We start from the raw sequence: 25,327 nt of genomic DNA, 5'->3' as shown, positions 1-25,327 counted from the left end.
TAGATGTTTATTATTCAGATTTTGAGGATTTAAATGTTTCAAAATTTTAATTGATGTGTACATAGTAGACTAAATTGGTTAAAAACAAATCTTTGGAGGCAGGAGAGATAACTCAGTGGGCTAAGCATGCAGGCATGCTGGAGGTCTGGGTTTGATATCTGGCACCCCAAGGTTAAGGTTATTCCCCTGAGTGCCACTACCAGGGGTAATCCCTGAGAATTGAAATGGGGGTAGCCCCTGAACATTGACCCTCAGACACAAAACAAAAAACAAATCTCTGAGGCCAAGGAAATAGTTCAAAGGCCTAGGGCACATGCCTGTCATGCACAGTACCTCTTAAACACTGCCAGGTGTATCTCTGGTGAACCCAGAACCAGTGGCAAGCTCCCCTTCACTGAGCTCACATTATAGTTCAGAGAGATTGACAGTAAACAAACAAGTAAAATTTCACTGTTACACTGTAATGAATATGATGGAGAATAAGAAATCAGAGGGCAGAGAATAGTAGACTGAAGATCTGTTATTTTTAAGTACTATGGTCAGGAATGTTATCATTGAAAAGGTAGCATTTGAACAGCTATCTAAAGGAGACAGTGCAAGCTAATTGTCTCTGGGGAAAAGAGAATCTAAGTGTAAGGAATATCGGGAGTCCAGGCTTTGAGACTGGAAGGCTTGGATATGTGGAGTGGATAGAGAAAGAAGATGAAGTGATAGAAGAAATGAGACCAGAGCGTGTAAGGCATATAGACTAAAGGGTAAGAATAAAAAGAGACAGTACTTCTATTTATGGAGGCGGTCACAATCTGACCATGAGTGTTAGTTAAGGATTGTTGTATTTATTTATTTATTTATTTATTTATTATTTATTTATTTTTATGTAGGAGTACTGCTATTTATTCAGCCACTGATTAGCTGATTGAATTAGGCATGAACTCCACCTTGCTTTTTTTTTCATTTTTTATAATTTTATTTATTGAATCACCATGAGAGCAGTTACAAAGCTTTCGGGTCTAAGTCTCGGTCATACAATGAAACACCCATACCTTCACCAGTGCCCATTTTCCACGACCAAAAACCCCAATATAAACCCTACCTGTGGGGCAGACGATTTCCATATTACTCTCTCTCTCTACTTTGATTACATTTAATATTTTGACACCAGACCCACCATTATTATTTGGGATTTTACCTAAACACTCAGATCTGCTGAAAAGGAAACAGTAGACAATTTGTTTTCTATTGCTGGTTAAGAATAACATATGATGTCGCATGGCTGCAGTAATGGCCATGCGATTTTGAAATTCTGAAATTTTAACACTTAAATCTGGAGGGATTTCTTGCCAAACCTGCTGGGTTCTGAGATTTGTTCCTGAGTCTCTAGGATCATGGCTGTTAAGTAGCTTGATCAGGAGCCAGAGAGACCGTTCATGGGCGACGACTCAGGGTCTTATTGGGGTGGGAGAAAAGGGCCAGCTCCACCCCCATCCCTTGAGTTCCCCGCGTGTCTTGTCACTGCGGGCCCAAACCTGACTGTCCAATGGCCTCTGGTGGATGGCGGCCACTGAGCCGCCAAGGGGGAGCAGGCGGAGGGACAACACCCTTTTCCCCGTGGGGTGGCCCTACGACAGTAACCTACTGCGGGGACTGGACACATTTCTGCCAAAAGCAGTTGGGTTTCGAGCTTTGTTTCTGAGTCTCTGGGATCATGGCTGTTAAGCAGTTCGATCAGGAACCAGAAAGGCTATGCCTCCAATTATATATCTGAGCCAGAGGTGGTTTGCGGTGTGTCTCCCACATACCTAACTTTTGGCCGTTTACTTTCTTAGTGGGCTGGAGCAATAGCACAGCAGGTAGGGCGTTCACCTTTCATGCAGCCAACATGGCTGACCCAAGTTTGATTCCCCTGCCCCTCTTGGAGAGCCCGGCAAGCTACCAAGAGTATCTCGCCTGCATGGCAAAGCCTGGCAAGTTACCCATGATGTATTCGATATGCCAAACATAGTAACAACAAGTCTCACGATGGAGATGTTACTGGGCCCACTGGAGCAAATCGATGAACAACGGGAGGACAGGGACAGTGACAGTGACAGTGACTTTCTTAGTAAACTTTGCCCCAAGTTTTTGGGGTCTGACCAAAGGCACAGCAGCAATTTTGGGGTATCTGGAAGTCTGAAGGCGCCATCAAGCTGCTGATGCACTCACCTCACAGGTACAGATTGACCTGCTGGCGGCACCATACCTCCTGTTGTATTTATTTTAGCCTGATGTCAATAGAAGCCTCTAACGATTTTCAGTAGGACTAAATATAATAAAAAATGTTAACACAGTAATTTTTTTTTGAGGGTGAGCCTCACCAATGGTATTCAAGGCTTTAAGGCCCCTCCAAGAAGTCTCAGCTAGTCATCAAGAGATTCAATATGAGAGCTCAAGGATGTAGTAGTACCTGGACTTTATGGTGCTGGGGACTGCCCATTCTGAGGCCTCTGGGGCTACACCCATTAATGCTGAAGAACCAGGTGGTGCTGGAGATCGAACCAGGGTTGGCCATATGGAAGACATGTGCTTTAACCCCTATATTCTCTCTCCAGCCCAACTTATTAAGCTAAAATTTTTTGTTGTTATTGAGGTAACATTGATTTATAACATTATGTAGATTTCAGATATACATGTTTATAACTGATCTGTATGTTCTTAATGCATTAAGTATATCTTTGAACTTAATATATTAAATTCACCACTAAAAGTCTAATTAGATTCTTCCACTCTGGTAAACATGAATATGGTCTTATGTTCATATAGTTCATAGTGAGGGTTTTTTCCCCCTCTGTTTTACTTATTTTGTTAAACACAATCTCTGGGTCCATCCATGTTGTTGCCAGTGAGAGAATTTTACTGTGTGTGTGTATTTGTGTGTGTAAATGAGCGCGCGTGTGTGAGTTATGAAGGTTGAAGGAATTTACAAACAAATTTTTAAAAAATAAGTCCAGTTACTGTAAAGAAAGTGAAAGAAAGTGAAGGAGCTAAAGAGAGAATACTGTGGGTACAGTGTTTGCCTCACACACAGACAATGTGATTTCGATCCCCAGAATCCCTGAGCCCATCTGCAGTGATCCTTGAGCACAGAGCCAGGAGTAAGCCCTGACCACTTCCAGGAGTGGTCCCAAAACAAACAAAAACTTGTACGTGAATGTTCACTGCAACATTATTTATAATAGTCAAAACAGTGGAAACTATATAAATGTTATCTGCTATTGATTGAATGAAGAAATATGACATACTCATAATAGAATACTATTAAACAATGGAAAGGAATTACGTGGTGATAGTTGCTACAATGTTCTTGTACTCTGCAAATATGCTAAGAAATATGAAAGAAACCAGTCGTTTAACAAATATGCTAAGTGAAAGAAATAACCACAGATTTTATGGTTATATTCATATGAGGTATTCAGAGTAGACAAATCTTAGTTACAGAAAGTTAGTGATTGTCTAAAACTGAGAGGTTGGAGAAGAAATGAGGGTTGACTGGGTACAAAATATGAACTTCCTTTGACAGTGGTAAAAATGTTCTTAAGTTGATTGTGGATGATAGTTGCCCAACTCTGAATATACTTAAAGCCATTGAGTTGTACACCTTTTTGTTGTTGTTGTTGAGTTGTACACTTTAAATGGTGGAGTCTCTGGTATGTGAAGAATATCAATAAAATTGGAGGGTAAACAAAAATTTTATCAAGAAAATAAATTTTTTATTTTAGTTTTTGGGTCACGCCAAGCTATGCTCCAGGCTTACTCCTGGTTCGCTTAGGAGACCATGTGGGTTGCCAGGACAGAACCTGGGTTGATTTTGTACAAGGCAAGCACTCTATGCACTGTACTACTGCTCTGGCCCCCAAGAAAATATAATTTTTAATAGTAGATGTAAATGGAAAAGGGAATAGAACAATAGAACAAAATATGGTTCATAAAGTTAGATTAGATTATTTATTTGAGCTATATTTTGACTGAGCCGCTGTTTCTTTTGCTGTTCCTTGCTACAACAAGGCAGAAACTATTGCACAATGACTTGTTCACTGGGTGAAGGAACACAGAGAAAAGCAAAGGTGGGTTGGGAGTTACAAATGATTTCACTTTGGGAAAAACTGAGAAGGGGGTCTCTAGCAAGCAGTTGGATAGCACATCCTGAAGAGCAGGGGATTAGGTTCTGGACTGAAACTTAGTTGTCCTCTTGGGAAAGTATGTAGAGTCAAGATCTACATTATTGTGATGGTATCTTATATAATGCTTATATTTAACTGGTGAGAAGTTTGTTAAGAAAATAGAATCTATTACTGTTATTCTTGGGTCAGATATTTGTTGGTGAATAGCAGCGAAAATTCTAACGATAAATTATTAAGTCACCTGAGAAAATGATGTTCTCACTTTTGAAAAACTCTTTATATATTTTTCAATGCAACATATTTTAAAAGGGAAAGAGTCATGGTGCTTTTATTATAAATGATACTAGTTGTGAATACCTATTACGTACTAAACAATTTATTATTGTTTTAAATTAAAATGTATATTCTAAACTTTAAAAGCTTACAACTTTGAACTGGGATAGTAGCTTTGTGATAGAGTAACTTTCCTTACATGTGTGGGGCTCTGAGTTCAATGCCCAGTATTGAAAACAAAAAAACACAATCCTACTACTTTGATTAAAACCTAATGAGGAAAGAGAATTTTTTTTTTGTTATTAGTAGGGCGTTTGCCTTGCATGCAGCAAACATGGCCGACCTGAGTTCGATTCCTCCGCCCGTCTCAGAGAGCCCGGCAAGCTACCGAGAGTATCTCACCCGCACGGCAGAGCCTGGCAAGCCACCCGTGATGTATTTGATATGCCAAACACAGTAACAACAAAATCTCCAATAGAGATGTTACTGGGCCCGCTCGAGCAAATATAATAATACATGACTATTTCCTGTGTATTGAAATGAATAAAATCTAGGTGCCAGGGAGTGTTCAGTGGCAGAAGTGCCTGCGTTGGAAGCATGAGCCTGGGAATTCCATCACTTTCCATATGTATCATTGTATCACTGTCACCCTATTGTTTATCGATTTCCTCGAGCAGGTACCAGTAATGTCTCCTTCATCCTAGCCCTGAGATTTTAGAAAGTGCCACATTTGAGGCTCTTTCAGGGTCAGGAGAATGAGACCCATCATTGTTACTGGTTTTTGGCATATTGAATATATCACGGGGAGTTTGCCAGACTCTGCTGTGTAGGCAGGATACTTTTGGTGGCCTGCCAGGTTCTCCAGAATAAGAACTAGATGCGGCCATGCGCTTCCGGGAGTTGAGTTTTATAGTCTCTGGGTCTTGGCCATGGATGGGATTACATGGCGCCAGGGGCAGTTGGTGGATGTAACGCCTGCATACTGGAAGATGGGGGATCTGGGTGGAGGAGGCCCAGTCCCAATTGAGCAGGCTTGGAGACCTATGCCCTGGGTCCCACACACCTGGGTTCCTTTCCATATGTTCTGAGCATATCTCTTTTCTCTCTGCCATTGGAACACCTGGAGACACAAGAGAGTGTGTAATCTCTGATGCGGGACAGCTAGTTATATGTGGGCACAATAGTTACATGTATGTTTTCACTAAAGCTAGGCTTGTGGCCCTCAGTGAGTACATGTGTAGTTTTCACAACTGAAATGTACAACTCCTTGCAGGCACAGCAACCGAGCTTGTATATGACCTCTGGTCATTTCAGCAACAAACCATCAGCAAAAATGGGTAGGCATTCCGGAGGTAGCTTAAAATGATTGAATGGAGTGAATGTCTTGCAAACATAATGTCCTGAGTTAGAGTGTCAGCAGTGTAGAGATACTGAACACTATAGACCAATCTGAGCAGTGAAACTTCATGCCTGATCCACCAGTTTAGCATCCCTAGGAGTTGCCCTGGTAACGTCATCAAAACCACCCCCACGCACTTTTGGGAGATACCTATGAAAAAGGGAGTGGAGAATTTGAAAGATAAAAATATAAAAATAATGAAATAGCACAGGAATAGAGAGATGCACAGAGGTTAAGGTGCTTATCTTGCATGCAGATGACCCCAGTTCAGCCCGTGGTACCACATATGGTTTCTCCAAGCACCTTCAGGAGTGATAGATGAGAGAAGAGCCAGGGTAAGCCTTAATCACCACCTAGTATGGTCCCAAAACAAAAACAAATTTAAAAATATGGAGCAAATATTAATATTTTATTATATATATATCATATCTTATTTTCAATATCCCTTAAATGATACCCCATCTTAAGAAAATAAATCCTACCACTTGGATATGCAAATAAATATAGCTTTATTTTTTATTTAAAAAAATTTTTTGGAGGCCACATCTGCCTGTGTTTAGGACTTATTCTTGGCTCTGTTCTTGGGGATCACACCTGATGGGCTCAGTAGATTATATTTCCTTTTTTTCTCTCTTTTTGAAAGAGAGATTTACATATTGCTTTCCCTAAAGACTGAACCAGATAACATTCACACCAATAATAGATGAACATTCCTTTCTCATCATAACTCCACCCATACTGTCTCTAGACTTTTTGATATGTACCATTTCTCACTGGCATGAAATGATATCCTAATGTTGTTTTGATTTGCATTTACCTAATTATGAGTGATGATGAGCATTTTTTTCTTTTTGTTTTGTTTTTTGGGCTACACCCAGTGATGCTCAGGGATAGTTCCTGGCTGTACATTTGATAATTACTCCTAGCAATGCTCAGGGGACCATAAAGAATGTCAGGGATTGAACCCGGGTCAGCAGTGTGCAAGGCAAACACACTACCTGCTGCACTATCTCTCTGGCCCCGGATGAGTACTTTTAATATGCCCAGAGGTATGTTTTAGGAAAATGTCTATTTATTTCCTCTCCCCAGTTTTGGATGAAGTTGTCAATTTTTTTGTTGTTGTTGCTGAGCTTTGTGCATGCTTCCCTGAGCGTAGATCTTGGATATTAGACCTTAATCTGATGTATTGTTTGAAAATATTTTCTTCCATTTAGTCAGGTATCTTTTTATTATGTGGACTGGAGTGATAGCACAGCAGATAGGGCATTTGCCTTGCATGTGGCAGACCATCTTTTTATTATAGTTTTGGTTTCTTTTGCTGTGCAGAAGCCTTTTAACTTGATGCAGTTCATTTATTTTTTTGTGAAGACGCACCTCAGTGATCATTTTCCTAGAGAAGTCTTTCAGTGTTTTCTTCAATGTATGTTATGGATTCTGGTCTAATCTTAAGATTTTTGTTTGCTTACTTTTGGGCCACAATTGGCAGTTCTCAGGGTTACACCTAGCTTTGCACTCAGGGATCACTCTTGGAAGTGCTCAGGGAACCAGATGTAAAGATCAAACCCTGGTTGACCACACAAGGCATGCACTCTATTGGCTGTATGATTTCTCCAGCTCCAACTTTCTTTTTTTCCCTTTAGGATATCTTTGATTATTCTGGGATTTGGATTCCATACAAATTTTAGCAGAGCTTGTTCCGAGTTTTTGAAAAACATCATTGTGATTTCAATGGGTACCAAATCTGTATCATACTTCGGGCAGTATGATTATTTTGACAACATTGTTCTTCCAGTGCAAAAACAGGGAATGTCTTCCAATTTCTTGGTGTCCTCTTCTGTTTTACTTCAGCAGTGACTCAAAATTTTCACTCTGTAAGTTTTTTACTTCCTTTGTTTAGATGATTTTTAGGTATTTTATGTTTTGGGACACTATTTTGAAAGGGATAGTAAATAATTTCTTTTCCATCTTGTTCATTATTTGCATACAGGAATTGTGCTGTATATTTCTAGATGGTTCTATACCTTATGGCCTCTACCAGTTATTGATGGTTAACTTATAGCTTCATTTGGGATAAATACCCAAATTTGTGAGGGAGGCCCTCCTATGCAGTGCTTAGCAATCTCTGGGGCTAACAGGTAAAAATATTAGAAGAGACAAAGAGAAATCCAAAAGTTGCTAGGTTATGTGCCATACTCCACTTAGAACTCTCGTATTTGTGGCTATTGGGAGAGAAATCATTTTCTGTAGTCTAGTGCTTAGTTTCTAAGATTCTCTCCCTGTTTTCTTTCCAATTTATCTTTGTTGACATCCTCAGTGATTTATATTGTCTATGGTTAATAGTAAAAGTTTGGTTTTGCCCACTGACCAAAGATATACATCTGGGCTTTGAGGAATGTAGCAGGATGGTAAATATGATGTTAACATAGTCTTACAGTTTAGACCTCAGTAGATGAAAATAATAAAAATGAGCAAATCCCATCAGTTCATTTGTAGAAATTTTTGGGTGATATCAAAACATAATTCTTCCAACACAAATCCCTTAAGGAAAGGCCAAGAATGCACTGAAAAGATAAAATGTTTTTGTCTTTGAAAAACATTAATGGGGGTCTGAGTGGTAGTACAGCAGGTAGGGCATTTACTTTGCATGAGGCTGACCTGAGTTCCATCTCTAGCATTCCATATCATCCTCATGCACTGTGAGGAGTAATTTCTGAGTGCAGAGCCAGGAGTAAGCCCTGAACATCACCAACTGTGACCCCCAAAACAACAACAATAACAATAATAACAACAAAAGTGTTAACAGTGTTAGTTGCAAGGAGACAGAAAGACAAAGAAGTTTCCCTCTTTTCAATACAGGAAAGAAGCTCCAGGATGAGTATTTGAATGGTTTTGTATTTGTCTCCTAGAAATTTTATTTCTGACTCAGCTGAAAAGTCTAAAGGCAAGAGGATTTATTAGAATATTTAAAATGGCAGAATATAAAAAGGAAGCTAGAAGCACTTCCAAAGTTTGGCACAGAAAAATCTGTGCATAATACCCATATGTCAGACAGATCAAGCGGAAATGAACTTAGTTATGAATTACGTCAAAAGGCATCTTTAACAGCATGACATCCTGCAAAGGAGAAAGTAAACTTATTTGAGAGAGGCTGGACATTCTCTCTCTGAAGCCAAGAAGATCATAAATAGCAGCAAGTGAGAAAGTCTGACAGATAGGAAAATCCTGTAACTGAACCCTTCAAAATACTTTAGGTTTGAAAGAGTCAGCATTTGGTTATCAGTTACATACAAAGATCCAAAGGGCACCAATGACATATTATAATAGTACCCGTAGGCACTTTTCTTGTCTCTTTCTTCAACTCCTCACTCCTGCTCCAGTGCCAGAATATCTCAAAGAGCAGTTACCAAAAAATGGAGGTGAAGGGTAAGGATGGCAGAAACAGCCAGGATTACTCGCCTCACTGCATATTATGAGTTTAAATAAAGCCTACCCTGGGAAAAGAACTTTATTATATAACAAGAGTTTGGTTTCATAATAATATATTCTGGGCTCTTTATTACCTAAAATTCTTTATTGTAAGAGAGTAACACAAAAACAATGAAATGGATATACCTGAAATTTCAGGTAGTAAAGTTCTGTTTCATTGGGATGAAGTAAAGGGGGGAAAATGAAAGAATAAAATTTTTAATTGTTTTTTTTAAAATGTGTGTGTATGGAGGAATGCTGAGAGAAAGAAAGCCATAAAAAGACGCCTGTCTTCAGAAACTTTCGAGTTCATTTGCCAACGTGGCTTGGCGCAAGCCTCAGGCAACCTTAAACTAATGTCCGAGCTCACAAAGCAGTGCAGAAAAGCGATAAAGGAAGACCTCAAAGAGAGAAGAGCAGCAGTGCTTGCTGATATGACAGAAGCTGGGAAAAGCATTCGCAAACTGTCCTTCGCCAACTACAAGACAAAGGTGACTGTTCTCCGACATCCTGATGGATCTATCACATCTTCCAGAAGGGAAATGGAGAAGATTATCCATGACTTCTACTCAGATCTCTTTGATAGCCATGTCCACCTGCCCACATACCAAATTCCACAGGATGGATATGTCGTTTCCAATGTTCTCTCTTCCAAAATCCGGCACACCATTTCATCAGTAAAGAAGTGAATAGCACCTGGCCCAGACAAGGTCAGATCCAAACACCTGAAGAATCTACTTTCAGTACTCATCAATACACTGGCTCAGCTCTTCACATGCTACCTGTCTGAATGAAGGTTCCATCCCAATGGAAAACCATCAGGACCTTTCTACTGCACAAGAAGGGAGACAACCATGACATTGGCAACTATTGCCCAATCTGCCTGTTGTCTGTTGTCTACAAGCTGTTCACTCACGTCATCCTGAGTAGGATTGGCAGAACACTAGATGAAGGACAACCATGCGAGCAAGCCAGGTTCCAAAAAGGATCCAGCACGATCAATCATATCCACATCATTGAGGTTTCTCGGGAATTCAAGATGCCACTGTGTCTGACGTTCATTGATTTAAAGAAGGCCTTTGATTCTGTTGAGACTGAAGCGGTTATTGAAGCCCTAGCCAAACAGGACGTTCAAACTCATTACATCAGGATCCTCCTTGAGCTGTATTATGGATTCACTACCAGGATCTCACCATTCTACAAGGAAGCAATCATTGATGTTAAAAGAGGGGCTCACAAAAGGAGAGAGAGAGAGAACACAGGGGATTGCCCTGCCACAGAGGCAGAGGGGGATGGGGGTGGGGAGGATATTATCCATGGTGGTGGAAAATGGGCACTGGTGGAGGGATGGGTATCTGGTCATTGTATAATTGAAACCCAAGCACAAAAATTGTAAATCTACAACTGTACCTCATGGTGTTTCACTAATAATAAAAAAGAGGGGTTCAGCAGGGCGATACCATTTCACCAAAACTCCTCAGTGCCACCCTCGAGAACGTCATGCGACAACTAGAATGGGAAGGAATGGGAGTGAAGATAAACAGTTGGCAACTATACCACCTCTGCTTCGCTGATGGCATCATTCTAATAACAACAAACATCAGCCAAGCAGCATAAATGCTGACCGACTTGGATTGTGAGTGTGGAAAGGTCAGACTGCAGTTGAATCTCACCAAGACAATGTTTATGAGAAACAAATTTTTCCTGACATTCTATTTGCTCTCAATGAAGTGAACATCTCTGAATGCAGCAGTTATGTGTACCTAGGTCGAGAGCTCAACATGATGAACGACCTGGCACCTGAGCTGCACAGGAGGAAGAGAGCAGCTTGGAATGCCTTCTAAGAGCATCACAGAAATAGCTAAGAGGATGAAGAACCTCTGGCTCTGGTCACATCTCTTAGACTCCACCATTCTTCCTGCATTAACATATGCCTCAGAGACCTGGGCCCTACAAAAACAGGATGAGGTTTTTACTCTGTTACCTGATCAATGACAGAGCCTTCTGAGGACATTCCAAAACAGTATACAGTCCTGTGGTCTACTTGGAAATCAGAATAGATAACATTTCAAGGGAGAATACTGTTGGTTTTGACTGGATATTCATATAAACTGTTTAAAGAGATGAGTGATAGAGCTAACACTTATCTGAACTAATTTGTGAGTAAAAACCTCAGAGTCCTTTCAAATGGAAGGAAAAAATGAGAGATAGAATAAACTATTCAAATTTCATCTTCTTTCCTTGTGGTTTGTGATCTCCTCCTCCTCCTCTGACTTTTCGGAAGCCTTCTAGGCCTCCAAAACTTCCTCAACCTCTGCCACCACCTTGGTCGCCAAAGCCACCTTGACCTCCACCACGACCACCAAAACCACCTTCACCCTTAGGCTTGGCCCAGTCCAAAGTAACTTTGTTTCCATCAATCTCTCCATCTTCCTTGGCCTTCTTGGCAGCTTTGGCATCTTCCTCACTGTTGAAATCTACAAAACCGAACCTTTGAAGGAGTCAGTTTCCCAGTCAGCGACTATTCTTGCCCTAATGGAGCCATCAAACGACTCTTCCAATGTCTCCTCTGTGGTTTCCTCAGATTAAACTTTGACAATGTTTTGGATGGATGACCTCTTGAATTGGGTGATCCCCTGGGTCCTTGCAACTCCAGCCTGATTGCTCTGCCCTCAATTTCTCTTTTATTATATGAATTTAAAGCTTCCTTAGCATCTTCAAATGAGGCAAGCTATAAATGTATATGGTTTAGATTTGCCATTTTGGTTTTGGGGCACTTTGCTAAAAGTTGCCTTCTCAAATACTTCTTGAAGTGTTTCTTCTGTTATGCTATAGGAAAGGTTGCTTAAAACTAGGGTTTTGGACTCACCACTCCAAGTGCTATTCTTTCCACCTCTGTAGTCCTGATTTTGACCCTTTTCTCCAGTGTAGTAGAGGGAAATGGACCGTCCATCTGTCTCTGTTCCCTGTTTTTGTAAAATGGTCAACAAATACACAAAAATGCTCAGATTACTTCTAATGTTTTCTCTGCATCAGCTTCTATTTTAAATTCAATGTAAGCAATCCCTTTACACTTCCCATCTTTGCTGACTAGTCTGATCTCCATAGCATCTTCAAGTATTTCCTTTAATTCATCCTGAGTAACTTTGTAAGGCGGATTTTTAGCCAGAAGTGTCCTTGCATCTTGATCTTTCTTAGTGTCTTTTCCCTTTGGCTTTTCTAGTTTAATTTCATTGCCAAACATTTTTAAACCAGTAAGTTCCAATACTTTTTCCCAAGTCTTCAGCAGATTCAAAATCCACATAACCAAACTTCCTAGATACAACAATTCTGACATCTACAACAGCAAGGTCATTTTTAGCAAAAAGATCACTGATACCAGTCTAACTCAGGGAGTGGCCATACTTTTCTGTATCCTTCTTATAAAACAACTAATCTTCTCAACATATGTGTATAATATTCACTTATTTGTGAATGTGTAAAGGAGAAAAGATTCGTTAAAAATATTATGTCCTTCTGCACTTGTTTGTTCATTGCAGCACTCTTTACAATAGCCAGAATCTGGAAAAAACCTGAGTGCCCAAGAACAGATAACTGGTTAAAGAAACTTTGGTACATCTACACAATGGAGTACTATATAGCTGTTAGAAAAGATAAAGTCATAAAATTTACATACAAATGGTACTACATGGAAAGTATCATGCTAAGAAAAATGAGTCAGAAAGAGAGGGATAGACATAAAAAGATTGCATTCATCTGGGGAACATAAAGTAACAAAATAGGAGATTAATACCCAAGAATAGCCGAGATCAGTACCAGGAGAATTACTCCATGGCTTAGAGGCCAGCCGGGCATTCTAGGGGAAAGGGCAGCTCAGATAAAGAAGGGAGCACCAAATAAAGGGTGTTTGGAGGATCCTCCCAGGATGGGAGATGCATGTTGAAAGTAGACTATGTACCGAACATGATTACCACTCAATATCTCTTTTGCAAACCACAACACTCAAAAGGAGAGTAAGAACAAAAGGGAATGCTCTGCCACAGAGGCAGGGTGGGATGGGGGAGGTTGGGGGTGGGAGGGATACTGGGATCCATGGTGGTGGAAAATAGGCACTGATGGAGGGATGGGTATTTGATCAGTGTATAATCGAAACCCAAGCACAAAAACTGTACCTCATGGTGTTTCACTAATAAAAATTATTAAAAAAAGTATAAACACAAAAAAATTATGTCTTGCCTAAAATGGTAAACAAATACATGAAAAATGCTCAAATTACTTGTTATCAGGGAGATGAAAATTAAAACTATAATAATTCTCACATATATGAGAATAGACTACATCATAAAAACCAGAAACAACAGATGGTTATGAGGTATGGAGAAAAAAGGAAACTTTCTAGTAGAAATGTAAACTTGGAAATCAGTATAAAAATTTCTCAGAATGCTAAAATAAGACTTAATATATGATCTAACAATTTTAATTTTAGATACTTATCTGACTAATATAAAAGTATTAATTAAAATTAAGATATGCATTTCCTTTTTATTGCTGCATTATTTGCAATAGTTAAGCTATGTTAGCAGAGAGAGATAGTACAGGGATTAGGTTTTATGTTTTTAAAATTTTATATATTGATTTTTTAAATTGATTGAGGTTCTGTTGTTTACAACACTGTTAGTAATGGCTTCTCATGCACATAATTCCACACCACACCCATCACCAATGTGCTCATCTCCCTCCCCCAAGGACTTCAAGTGTCCTCTTTTCTAACCTCTCCCTCACCAACATAATTTTGTTGATCAGTTTTTCCATTGTGTTCCTTAAACCACTTGTTTTGCACAGAGCTAGTGTGGTTCAATCCCTGCACCAACACATTGTCCCCCAAGCCTAACTACAAGTTATCCCTGGGCACAAATCCAAGAATAAGCTCGGAACACTGCTGAATGTGGCCCCCAAACCAAAAATAAACCAGTAGTCAAGATATGAAACAAACCAATTACACCAACATTGAAAGAGTAAAGAAGATATGTGTATATACATTTGTATACATGATATGCTACTTAATTATAAAATGGATAAAATCCATAAATATGAAATAACAAGGATGAAATTAAAGGTTATTGTGCTAAAAATAATAAAAGAAATGCCAATTGATCTCACTCATGTTGGATATAAAGAAATAAAGCAAGGGAATAGAAAAGTAACACTTGAATTCATGCTTCAGAACTGAGATTGATAAAGGTAGAGAGTGTGGGGGGGGCACAAAAGGTCGATGTGGGAGGGTCTAATAATTGGTGGATTTTTGGCACTATGGTGGTGGACATGCTATAACAGCTTTTGAAGAAAGTGTGAATAAGTACTCATAAAACATGTGACCATGATGAAAAACACCCTTCCTAAAAAACAGAAATACAGCAAAGAAAAAATGTCTCCCAATTACTTGTGTTTTTTATAGTAAGAGTCTGGAAAACAAGATTGTTGTTTCTTGATCTTTTCACATAAATGAGGTAACCAGGATTCAAGGCAGGCTTAGTAAATTTTCCAATGCCTCTTCAAGTGTCAATAGCAAAAATGGACTTTAAGTCCAGTTCTGTAGGTAAAGGGATATACCAGCAAACTTTTCAGGATTGGATACCACAATGCCCAAAAGGAAAGAAAGAATGAGACAGAGAGAGAGAGAGAGAGAGAGAGAGAGAGAGAGAGAGAGAGAGAGAGCCTGCCAAAGAAGCAGGTGGGAGGGAGGCGATGGGAGGGAAACTGGGGACACTGGCGCTGAGAAATACACACTGGTGGAGGAATGGATGTCACTGCATGCCTGAAACCTAATCATGAACAGCTTTGTAAAGATCTGTCTAACAGTGATTCAATAATCTACTGTTCACTGTCCACTGTCCTTCCATTGTTCATCGATTTGCTCGAGTTGGCCCAGTAAGGTGTCCGTTTTGAGACTTGTTACTGTGTTTGGCATATTGAATACATCACAGATAGCTTGCCAGGCTTTGCCGTGCGGGCGAGATGAGATACTCTTGGTAGGTTGCCAGGCTCTCCAAGAGGGGTGGAGGAATCGAACCAGGCTCCACTTGGCTTGCTGCGCTCAAGGCAAATGCCCTACCGCTGTGCTATTGCTAATGGAGACGTTACTGGGCCCACTCAAGTAAATTGATGAACAACGGGAGGACAGTGACAGTGACAGTGTGACAGTGATGGCAGAGTCTAGGAGATTCAATAATAAAATCTAAAAAAAAAAAAAAAGGACTTGGTTAGAAAAAAAAGGCATTGCATTTATTATTTTTTTAAAAGTCCAATTCTTTCTGATCCAAGACATTTTTCTTTGTCCTCCATATATGTTGCATCACACTGAAAACTGCATAAATATATTGCATTTTATTACTAAACTATTTTGTCATCAAGAAAATACTTTTTCCTGACCAATTTTGTTTTTTTTTTCAGGATAATTGATTGCATATAACTGACTATATTTTAAGTACATTTGAGAATTCTTAAAAGCTTCTTAAAATTAAGAGAATACTATTTGTTCTTATTTTAGAGTGACAATAACATTGGCAGACCAAAATGTTTCTTCAAAACCAAAGAGTACTTCAAATCCTGAGTCAGGTAATAAATAACAGCATTAATCATTTTCATAATTTTGTGTTTGTTCTTGCCTCTATAGTATATAGAAAATTGGTAATTGAGGAAACTGGGTACATTTTAACTTAATTATCCTTTAAAAAAAATCAGCACATGTGGTGTTAGAAAGTGGGTCTTGAGGCTGAGGATGTGGTTTAGTGGTAAAACTCATGCTGTGTATACATGAGACCTGAGATCCATCTCCAGCACTGAAAAATAAAAACTAAAACAAGAATGAGTTAGGGCTGAAGATATAGCTCAATGGGTTGAGCACATGCTTTGCATGCGGGAAACCCAGGTTCAGTCCCTGACACCAAATGTTTCCTTGGGTCCTGCCAGGAGTCACTTTTGACTCCGTGATTCATGATGAATATGACCCATATACCCAAAGAAACAAAACTACAAAGTGGGTCTTCATAATCCCCACAGCACCCATCATAAATTATATAATAAAGAGTTACAGAGTGTGAACTCTATTCAAGGCATTACTACATATACCACTGGAGAGTGATATATTTCTCTGCCCCCATAGGTTTCAGTTGGAGGACAGGAATATAGTAAGTAGAGTATTGGAGATACAGGTGATGATCGTGAAATAAAAACATCAACAAAAGTGATTTACATTTTAGGCACTTTATTATTTAGTTTATCTTTAGAATATATTAAGCATAATATTTGTATCCTTTAAAAACAAAGCTCAGGGATGGAGCAATAGTACAACAGGTAGGGTGCTTGCCTTGCATGAAGCTGACCTGGGTTTGATCCCTGGAATCCCATATAGTCCCCTGAGTTCTGCCAGGCATGATCCTTGAGCTCAGAGATAGGGGTAAGCCCCGAGCACCTCTAATTGTGGCCCTGATACAAAAATAAAATAAAAAGACACTCATATTTTATTAAAAAATCGAAGCAAGTTTTATAGCATCTATTTTAGAGGATAAATGAGGAATTTCTGATTTTGCTTCTGATTCCTTATACGCAGCTGCCTTCTGAAGCTGCTACCTATAAGGTCACACAAATTGTAGCTGCTGAGGAATGTGAAAAAGTCCTTGCCCTAACGTAACTTTTGTTATAGTTGAGTAAGAAATGGATAATGGGCCAGAGTGAAAGCACAGCAGGTATAGCACTTATATTGCATACAGCTTACCTGGGTTTGATTCTTGGTACCACATATGTTCCTCTACTCTCAACCAGGAGTGATTTTTGAGTGCAGTGCCAGGAACAAGCCCTGAGTACCTCTTTGCATGGTTTCCAAACAAAAACAAACAAACAAAAGTAATAGAATTGTAAATGAGTAACTGAATTAGAAATAAAAGTTATAAGAAGGAGAGGATAGTCTGTGTAAGAATTCTGGGGTAGAGCAAAGGGAAAAAAATGAAAAGGGGAGGGAATATGCTTGATTTGTTTGAAGATGAGGAAAAAGGTTAATGTTACTGGAACAAAGTGAATAAAACAATGAATGAATGAATGAATGAATGAATGAAACTCATTCAGTTTGAGGTATTCATATGTCATGAGTCTTGTGTTCCATCCTAAGGCATAGATTTTATTCTAAATGTGCTGAGAAGAATAGAGGACAAGAACATCTGAATATTTCAGAATAGACTAAGGAAGCAAGAGTGGAAGCAATGACAACTTTTAGATCTCAATTGTCAGATAATGGTGTTTGAGGCTAAAATGGTGGTAGTGATCTTAGTTCTGAATATCATTTGAGGACCAATTTTCTGATTAGATTGAATATTGGATAAGAGAAAAATAGAATTTGAAGATGCATCTTAACTTAATGGTTTCAATAACCAGATGAATGCTGATTATCATTTCTTGAGAGATGAACATTACAGCATAGAACAAGTTGGGATAACAATGAAGAGAATTGGTTTAGACATACTTAGTTTGATCTGTAAGCTCGTGTATATATCTTTGCCTGAAAGACTGCAGTCACACATATGTATGTAATACAAATTAAATACATATGAAGTTCAAGAACAGGAAAGAATCTTCAGGGTTGTTGAAGTCAAAATAGTGGTGATTTAGGAGGATTACTCCATAACTTAGAGGCCAGCCGGGTATCCTAGAGGAAAGGGCTATTCAGATAGAGAAGGGAGCACCAAATAAAGGATGTTTGGAGGATCCTCCCAGGAGGGGAGATGCATGTCGAAAGTAGACTATGGACTGAACATGTTTGCCACTCAATGCCTCTTTTGCAGACCAAAACACCCAAAAGGAGAGAGAGAACACAGGGGATTGCCCTGCCACAGAGACGGGGGGATGGGGGGATGGGGGTGGGAGGGATATTATCCATGGTGGTGGAAAATGGGCACTGGTGGAGGGATGGGTATCTGATCATTGTATAATTGAAACCAAAGCACAAAAAATTGTAAATCTACAACTTTAAAAAAAATAAAATAAAATAAAGGGAAAAAAAAAATAGTGGTGATTTTTGGAAAAGTAAGTGCTAGTTGGGATAGAATGTATAAGAAGTTTCTGGGGTGTTGAAAATATTTGATATCTTGATATGGGTGATATTATATATTCATTTGCAAATTATTCCCATTTCTACATGGTGGAATAATTCAATAAATATTTTATTGGCATAATTCAATAAAATATTTAAATAAATCAGAAAAAATATTTAAAAATTGAGATACTCTGTATTCCTGACATGTGGAAGCCCCAAGTTCTATCCTTGACATAAATATTCTCTCAAGCACTGCTGAAGGTGAGTAACACTGCATCACCAGGCCTGAGCATTGAGTCCTGTGGCCCAGTTCGCCAGTTATATCTGGGCTTCCTTTAGTATTGCTTATGAGATGTGTCCCCTCCTCCAAATCAAGAGTTTATGCATCTTCAAGTAAGGATGTCAAGAAAGTAATGTGTGATAGAGTCGAGTTCAGAATCAAGATTAGGGCTATATGTTTTGAAGCCGTAGACTAATAATGCTACCTAGGCACTAAAATAAATGGAAAAGGTACATGCAAAAATGATGTAGGAACCAGAGAAATAGTACAGTGGGTAGGGAGTTTGCCTTGCATATGACAAGGATTCCTCACCCCATATGGTCCTCTAAGCCCATCACGAGTGATCTCTGAGTCCGGAGTCCAGAGTAAGCCTGGAGCACCATTGGTTGTAGCCCCAAAACAAAAGAAAAAAGTTATAAATGGAACACTCCAAATTTATAAGTAGCTATAATGAAAGTTACCAAGAAGTAAATATAACAAAGAGCTGAAAAATGCCATAACCAAGTCCTAAATTAGACCTTTTCTGTTTTCTGTCATAGCAGATGTAGCTTAGCAAACAGATACTTAGAAATCATTCTCAGCACCTTCTTTGTTGATTTGCATATCTAATTTATTATCAAATATTGATGCCCATTTTATCTCCTATGGACCTCTCACATCTATTGTATCTCTACCTTGGGATCTGAAGGTGAGAGGAGTGACTAACCTCAAGGATAAACAGATTTAGCAGCAAAAAAAATTGAGACTGTTCAGTTAAATTTGAATTCAGGGAGTCAGAGAAATAAGACAGGAGGGGATGCACTTGCACTACATGTGTCTCCCACTGCTCTGACTCTGATATATCTCTGGTATTGCATAAGTTCCCCTGAGCACTGTCTCCAGGGTCATTCCTGAGCAAACAGCAAGGAATAACCATCTTTCTTCACTACCAGGTGTAGACCTCCAAAACACAAAACCTAAAACAAATGTGAATTTAGATATGTGCCAATAATTTAAAATATATGTCCCAAATTTTATACAGATTTTTACTATCACATGGGTAGTACATATTTAAATTTTTTTTCTGAAACTTATATGCAAAGACAGAGAAAATTAAAACAATACAAGGATTGAACAAACAATTGCAGATGTCACTTCGACTATACCTTTTTGCCTCTCTGGGATATATTCCCAGGAGTGCTATAGCTGGGTCAAATGGGAGATCAAATTCTAATTTTTTGAGAATCGTCCATACTGTTTTCCAAAAGGGTTGTACCAACCTGCATTTCCACCAGCAGTGAAGGAGGGTCCCTTTCTCGCCACATTCGCGCCAGCACCTGTTGCTTTTGTTCTTGTGGATGTGGACCAGTCTCAGTGGTGTGAAATGATATCTCATTGTTGTTTTGATCTGCATCTCTCTGATGATTAGTGATGTAGAGCATTTTCTCATGTGCCTTTTTGCCATTCGGATTTCTTCTTTGCGAAAGTTTCTGTTCATTTCCTTGCCCCATTTTTTGATGGGGTTGGGTGATTTCTTCTTGTGTAGTTTAACCAGTACCTTGTATATCCTTGATATCAACCCCTTGTCGGATGTGTATTTGGTGAATATTCTTTCCCATTCTGTAGGCTGTCTTTGTATTTTGGTCACTGTTTCTTTTGAGGTGCAGAAGCTTCTTAGTTTAAGATAGTCCCATTTGTCTATCTCTGTTTTCACTTGCTCGGCCAGTGGCGTGACATCTTTGAAGATACCACTAACTTCAATATCGTGGAGAGTTTTGCCAACTTTGTCTTCAATAAACATTATGGATTCCGGTCTGATGTTGAGGTCATAAATCCATTTCTATCTTACTTTTGTGCATGGCGTTAGGCAGAGATCTGAGCCCACTTTTTTGCATGTAGCCGTCCAGTTTTGCAATTGTTTGTTCATTGCAGCACTCTTTACAATAGCCAGAATCTGGAAAAAACCTGAGTGCCCGAGAACAGATGACTGGTTAAAGAAACTTTGGTACATTTACACAATGGAGTACTATGTAGCTGTTAGAAAAGATGAAGTTATGAAATTTACATACAAGTGGTACTACATGGAAAGTACCATGTTAAGCGAAATGAGTCAGAAAGAGCGGGATAGACACAGAAAGATTGCATTCATCTGGGGAACATAAAGCAACAAAAAAGGAGACTAACACCCAGGAATGGCTGAGATTAGTATCAGGAATTTTGCTCCATGACTTGAAGGCCAGCCACATGTGCTAGGTGAAGAGGAAGCTCAAATAGAGAAGAGAGCACCAAATAAAGGGTGTTGTGAGGACCCTCCCAGAGTGGGAGAGACATGCTAAAAGTAGTCTATAGACCAAACATGATTGCCACTCAATGCCTCTCTGGCAAAACACAGTACCCAAAAGAAGAGAGAGAGAACAAGGGGGAATGCCCTGCCACAGCGGCAGGGTGGGACGGGGGGGGGTGGGGGCGGGGATGGGGGGTGGGAGGGATGCTAGGACCCGTGGTGGGGGAGGATGGGCACTGGTGGAGGGATGGGTACTTGATCATTGTATAACTGAAACCCAAGCACAAAAATTTATAAGTCTATAAATGTACTTCATGGTGTTTCACTAATAAAAAAATGATTAAATAAAAAAAAACAATACAAGGATTATAAAACATTAGGATTTGGGATGCCAAGATAATAGCTTGAATTTTAATCTGAGAGCAGTGAAAAGCCTTTAAGCAGAATAGCTTTAAACAGATGATAATTAAATTTCTATTTTAGGTTTACAGTGTGGGTGGTGGACTAAGGAGGGAAATGAATTACTATAGAAACTAAAGGGGAAAACTGTTGTCTGTTTTAGTCTTTAAATACTGGCATTACAGAGAATGGAGAGGAAGTACAGAGGTTAAGGCACTTGCCTTGAATATGTCTGACCCAAATTCAATCCCTGGCACCATATGATCCCCAAATATCACCAGATACAGCCTGAAGGCCCCTGCCAGGGTGGTCCAGGATAATCCCAGGCACTGCTGGGCCTGAGCAGGACCATATCTTCTGCCCTCACAATGGACCACTGGCCTAGTCCACTGAACACCTTTTGGGAACCCAGAAAAAAAAGGACTGATGATATAAATAAAAGTCAAATTTGCAATATTAAGTACATATGATAGGTTAAATTTTCTACAGAGTAAAAACTGGTTGAAGTTTTAGTAAAAACTTGTTGAAGATTTTTGTTGAAGATTTTATTGAAGATTGTTGAAGATTTAGAAAAACTTGTTGAAGATTGAAGGGAAAAAATCAAGAATAAAAGAAATCCATAAAAGGGTTAGAGAGGGAAGGTACTCATTCCTTTTAATCTGAGGGCCAGTGATGCTGGGGATGCAAGGGATCTTCTGCTTATTTGGAAAGAACTGAAAGGGTTCTCTGCAGGCAGCATATTGTCTATTGTTGTAGATATTAAATGAATACTACATTAGTGTACTTGGATAGTTCTTTGTGGAAGCTTGTCCATGGACAGGAGCAGAGTTGGGATGTCACAGAAAGGGTCATGAGGTACAGAAGAAATTGGTTTTATGTTCGTTTTTTAAGTATGGAAAACTTCTTGAATTTGCATGTTATCCTTGCGGGGGTGTGCTTATTTTTTTTTTTGTATGTCTATTTTTAGTATATGTACTGCTAACGTGAGCCACAAATGTAGTTTTTGGTAAGATGAGAGAGACCTAAGTATGTTTAAAATGCTAGTAAAAATATTGCAAAAAAGAAAATATTTTCTATATAATTTATTCCTGTGAAAACTGGTGCTTTTAAAAATATTTTAATAGTATAATTTTGTTATTAAGTCACACTATTCATCACACATTTAGGTTTTTCTTTTTAAAACTACTACAAAGGCACAGTCATTAAAGTCAGACTTTATTTTGTTTTAAATTATTTTTTCAAATTTGAGTTGTTTCTGTACTTAGTTAATAACAGGTTAAATCGACTAAGAGATATTTTTATTTATAGATAATGCAGCTTGTGAAATTTTACTTGCTGAGAAACCATGCACTTTAATCCCTGAAAAATTGAAGAGAAAAGCAAGTATTGAAGCAGAATAAATAAACTATAAATTTCATATATGTAGTAAACATTTTTAAACAAGTTTTATAGGAATTATTTTTTAGCTATTTAAGTTAATAATTTAAAATATTTTATAAGGTAGCAACTAGATAACTCACTTGTTCCCTGAAAATATACTCTCTATATCTTTAATGAAAGATAATTCAAACATTTGCAGCTTTTATAATTTCCTTTTTATATAATTGGTTGTCTATTAAGCATTCATTTAACTTAAAACATTTGCTATATAACCAGTATAGTGTTTTGTACTGAGGAATACTTGTGAATTTGTAAGTGAATAATTAAGTCTGGAATCTGGAGATTGCTTGAGAGTAATTCTTTTGGTTTTGGGACACACAGAGAAGCACTCATGGATACTCTTTAGTTTGTGCTCTGGGATAACTCCTGGAGGTGTTTTAGGGACCATATGTGGTACTAGGGATTGATCCTGGGTTAAAGGAAGCACCTTAACCCTTGTACTATCTCTCTATCCTCTAGGGGAGGAATTTTGACTTTATTTTGTATATAACAGGAACTGTTATTTTGAGTGGCTACATAATAAAAATTATTCTAAAACTTTTATTAATTATATCTTTACATTATCCTGTCAGGAAATTGGTTTTTTTAAATTTATTTCATAGTTGAAAAAATGAGGTTTGGATGTAAATCAATCACTGAAAAACTTGTGGCAGTTTGTTGTGGATTGGATCAAAACCCTATATTCTTTATTTTTTTACAATATATATATATATTTTTAAGAATTTGAGAGTCAGTTAGAAGGGGCTTCCTCAGTCTGCCGAACCCAGGAAGAGGAAGAACTCTGTATTCTTTGTTGCAAGATTGTTGTGGTTTTGACATATTAGATATATATGTTGTATGAGAGAAGGAGAAATACATACAAAACGTAAAGATCAGTTTTGCCTGTGGATCTCATTGTTTTAATGTAAAGAATGAATAAGTGAGACATTTAAATTTGAAGAAAGACTTCTAGGGTTTTGTCTTAAGCATTTTCGGTGGACGTATGTGTGTTTTAATGTGATAGGAAAGGCAGGAGATCTGAGGGTACATGAAAATGAAAATGTTGAAAGTGTTTTTTTGACTATCCATATGCAGGTCAAACAAACAGATAAAGGGTGTACAATAATGTAAATAATTTTATAGAAATAAAATTATTTGGAAAGGGTATATATAGAGTGAAGAAGATGCAGCTTTAAGGCCAGAGTGATAGTACAGCAGATAGGGTATTTGCCTTGCATGTGACTAACAAGGGTTCAATCCTTGGCACCCCACATGGTCCCTTGAGCCTGTCAAGGATGATCTCTAAGCATAGACCCAGGAGTAATCCCTGAGCTTACGTATTACCAGGTATAGCCCAAACCCAGGAAAAAAAAGGAAAAAGAAAGGAAAAAGAACTGCACTAGGAAAATTTGGAAAGTAGGGGCTAGAGGAATAGTACAAGGTTTAAGCTATAGATAACTCCTGGATAGTAGTACTTTATAATACAGATAGTAAGGATACAGTTCCTTGTGTTACAGATAGTAAGGATAATACCCTACATGCAGCTCAGTACCATATGGTTCATTGGTATTGCTGAGTGTGGCCCAAGCACCAGGCCCAGTTGACCAAGAATTTTGGCAGGGGGTGACCCTTGTCCACTGAGCACCTTCGGAAGTTCCTTCCCTCCCCGCCCCCACCCTCCCACAAAAACCATTGTAAAATAATGCTTGTAAATCTCAGGAAAGTCAGCTAGGAAGGAAAGAGGTGACCAGAGTGAATAAAAATATGCAAAATATTATAACATTTAGACTAAGAGAGGAGTGTCTTCTCTCTTAGGGGCATAGTCAACAATGCAGAATATTGTTTAGAAGCCCAGTGTCTTAAACCATTTTGAAAATAATTAGAGGACTTAACAGTTTCCAGTCTAACATTTAAGAAACCTACAGATCACCCACCACTTTATCCCAATAAGAAGTGAAAAACTGAGAAATGAAAAATTAGTAACTCTTTTTATATGTCAGTCAGAGAGGAAAAGTTACAGAAAAAAACTTGCAACAAAACTTGGAAAGACAGGTGGAGACAGAATGACTTACCACATGGAAAATATGAACAGAAATGTCCCTGAGAACCTGTGCCAGCTCAGGAACCCAAAAATTTGGTTGAAAATTGTATGAACAATATGAGAGTTGAAAACTCAAAGGAACTTGATCATCACACATCATAGGCCTCTACCCTTTTATGAGTTTTAGCTTCAGGAAAATTGTTGGATCCTCCTATCATTGTTGGAGAAAAATCTGCTGTTTACAATAGTGGGAGGAGAAAAGGAATCAGAAATACACTTGACTGTTAATAATATCTGCCCTACAGGAGAAAGTATTTAACTAAAGTCTAAATTGCAGGATATTTATCAGAATCTAGTTTTCCTTGAGGATGGGAAAAACCGATTTCTAGTCACCTCTTCTCTCCAAGAGGGGAAGAAAAATATTCATATCCGGTTTCAACTGGTCATTGTGTTCATTTGGTGAAGGAAATATTGAGACACATTGGTGAACTTTCTAGTTCATGGGCACTGGCTTACCAAAGAGACCTAATAATCTAGATGCAGAAC

At 38.6% G+C, this 25,327-nt stretch overlaps 1 protein-coding gene and 1 pseudogene across 1 annotated transcript in view; one reads left to right on the top strand and one right to left on the bottom strand.

The window, feature by feature from the left end:
* Nucleotides 1-25,327, top strand: part of MEIKIN (meiotic kinetochore factor) — a 76,691-nt gene that overhangs the window by 14,425 nt on the left and 36,939 nt on the right. The window contains exons 8-9 of the mRNA XM_056124757.1: nt 15,842-15,909; nt 22,630-22,700. Coding sequence (XP_055980732.1) covers nt 15,842-15,909; nt 22,630-22,700 — 139 coding nt within the window. The remainder of the gene's footprint in view (nt 1-15,841; nt 15,910-22,629; nt 22,701-25,327) is intronic.
* LOC130033000 (nucleolin-like) lies at nt 11,462-14,106 on the bottom strand (annotated as a pseudogene).

The sequence above is a fragment of the Sorex fumeus genome, unplaced genomic scaffold (genome assembly GCF_029834395.1).
Source record: "Sorex fumeus unplaced genomic scaffold, SorFum_2.1 ptg000051l, whole genome shotgun sequence".
Taxonomy (NCBI): Eukaryota; Metazoa; Chordata; class Mammalia; order Eulipotyphla; family Soricidae; genus Sorex; species Sorex fumeus.
The sequence above is the reverse complement of the archived record's forward strand: the minus strand, read 5'-3'. Positions and strand labels throughout refer to the sequence as shown.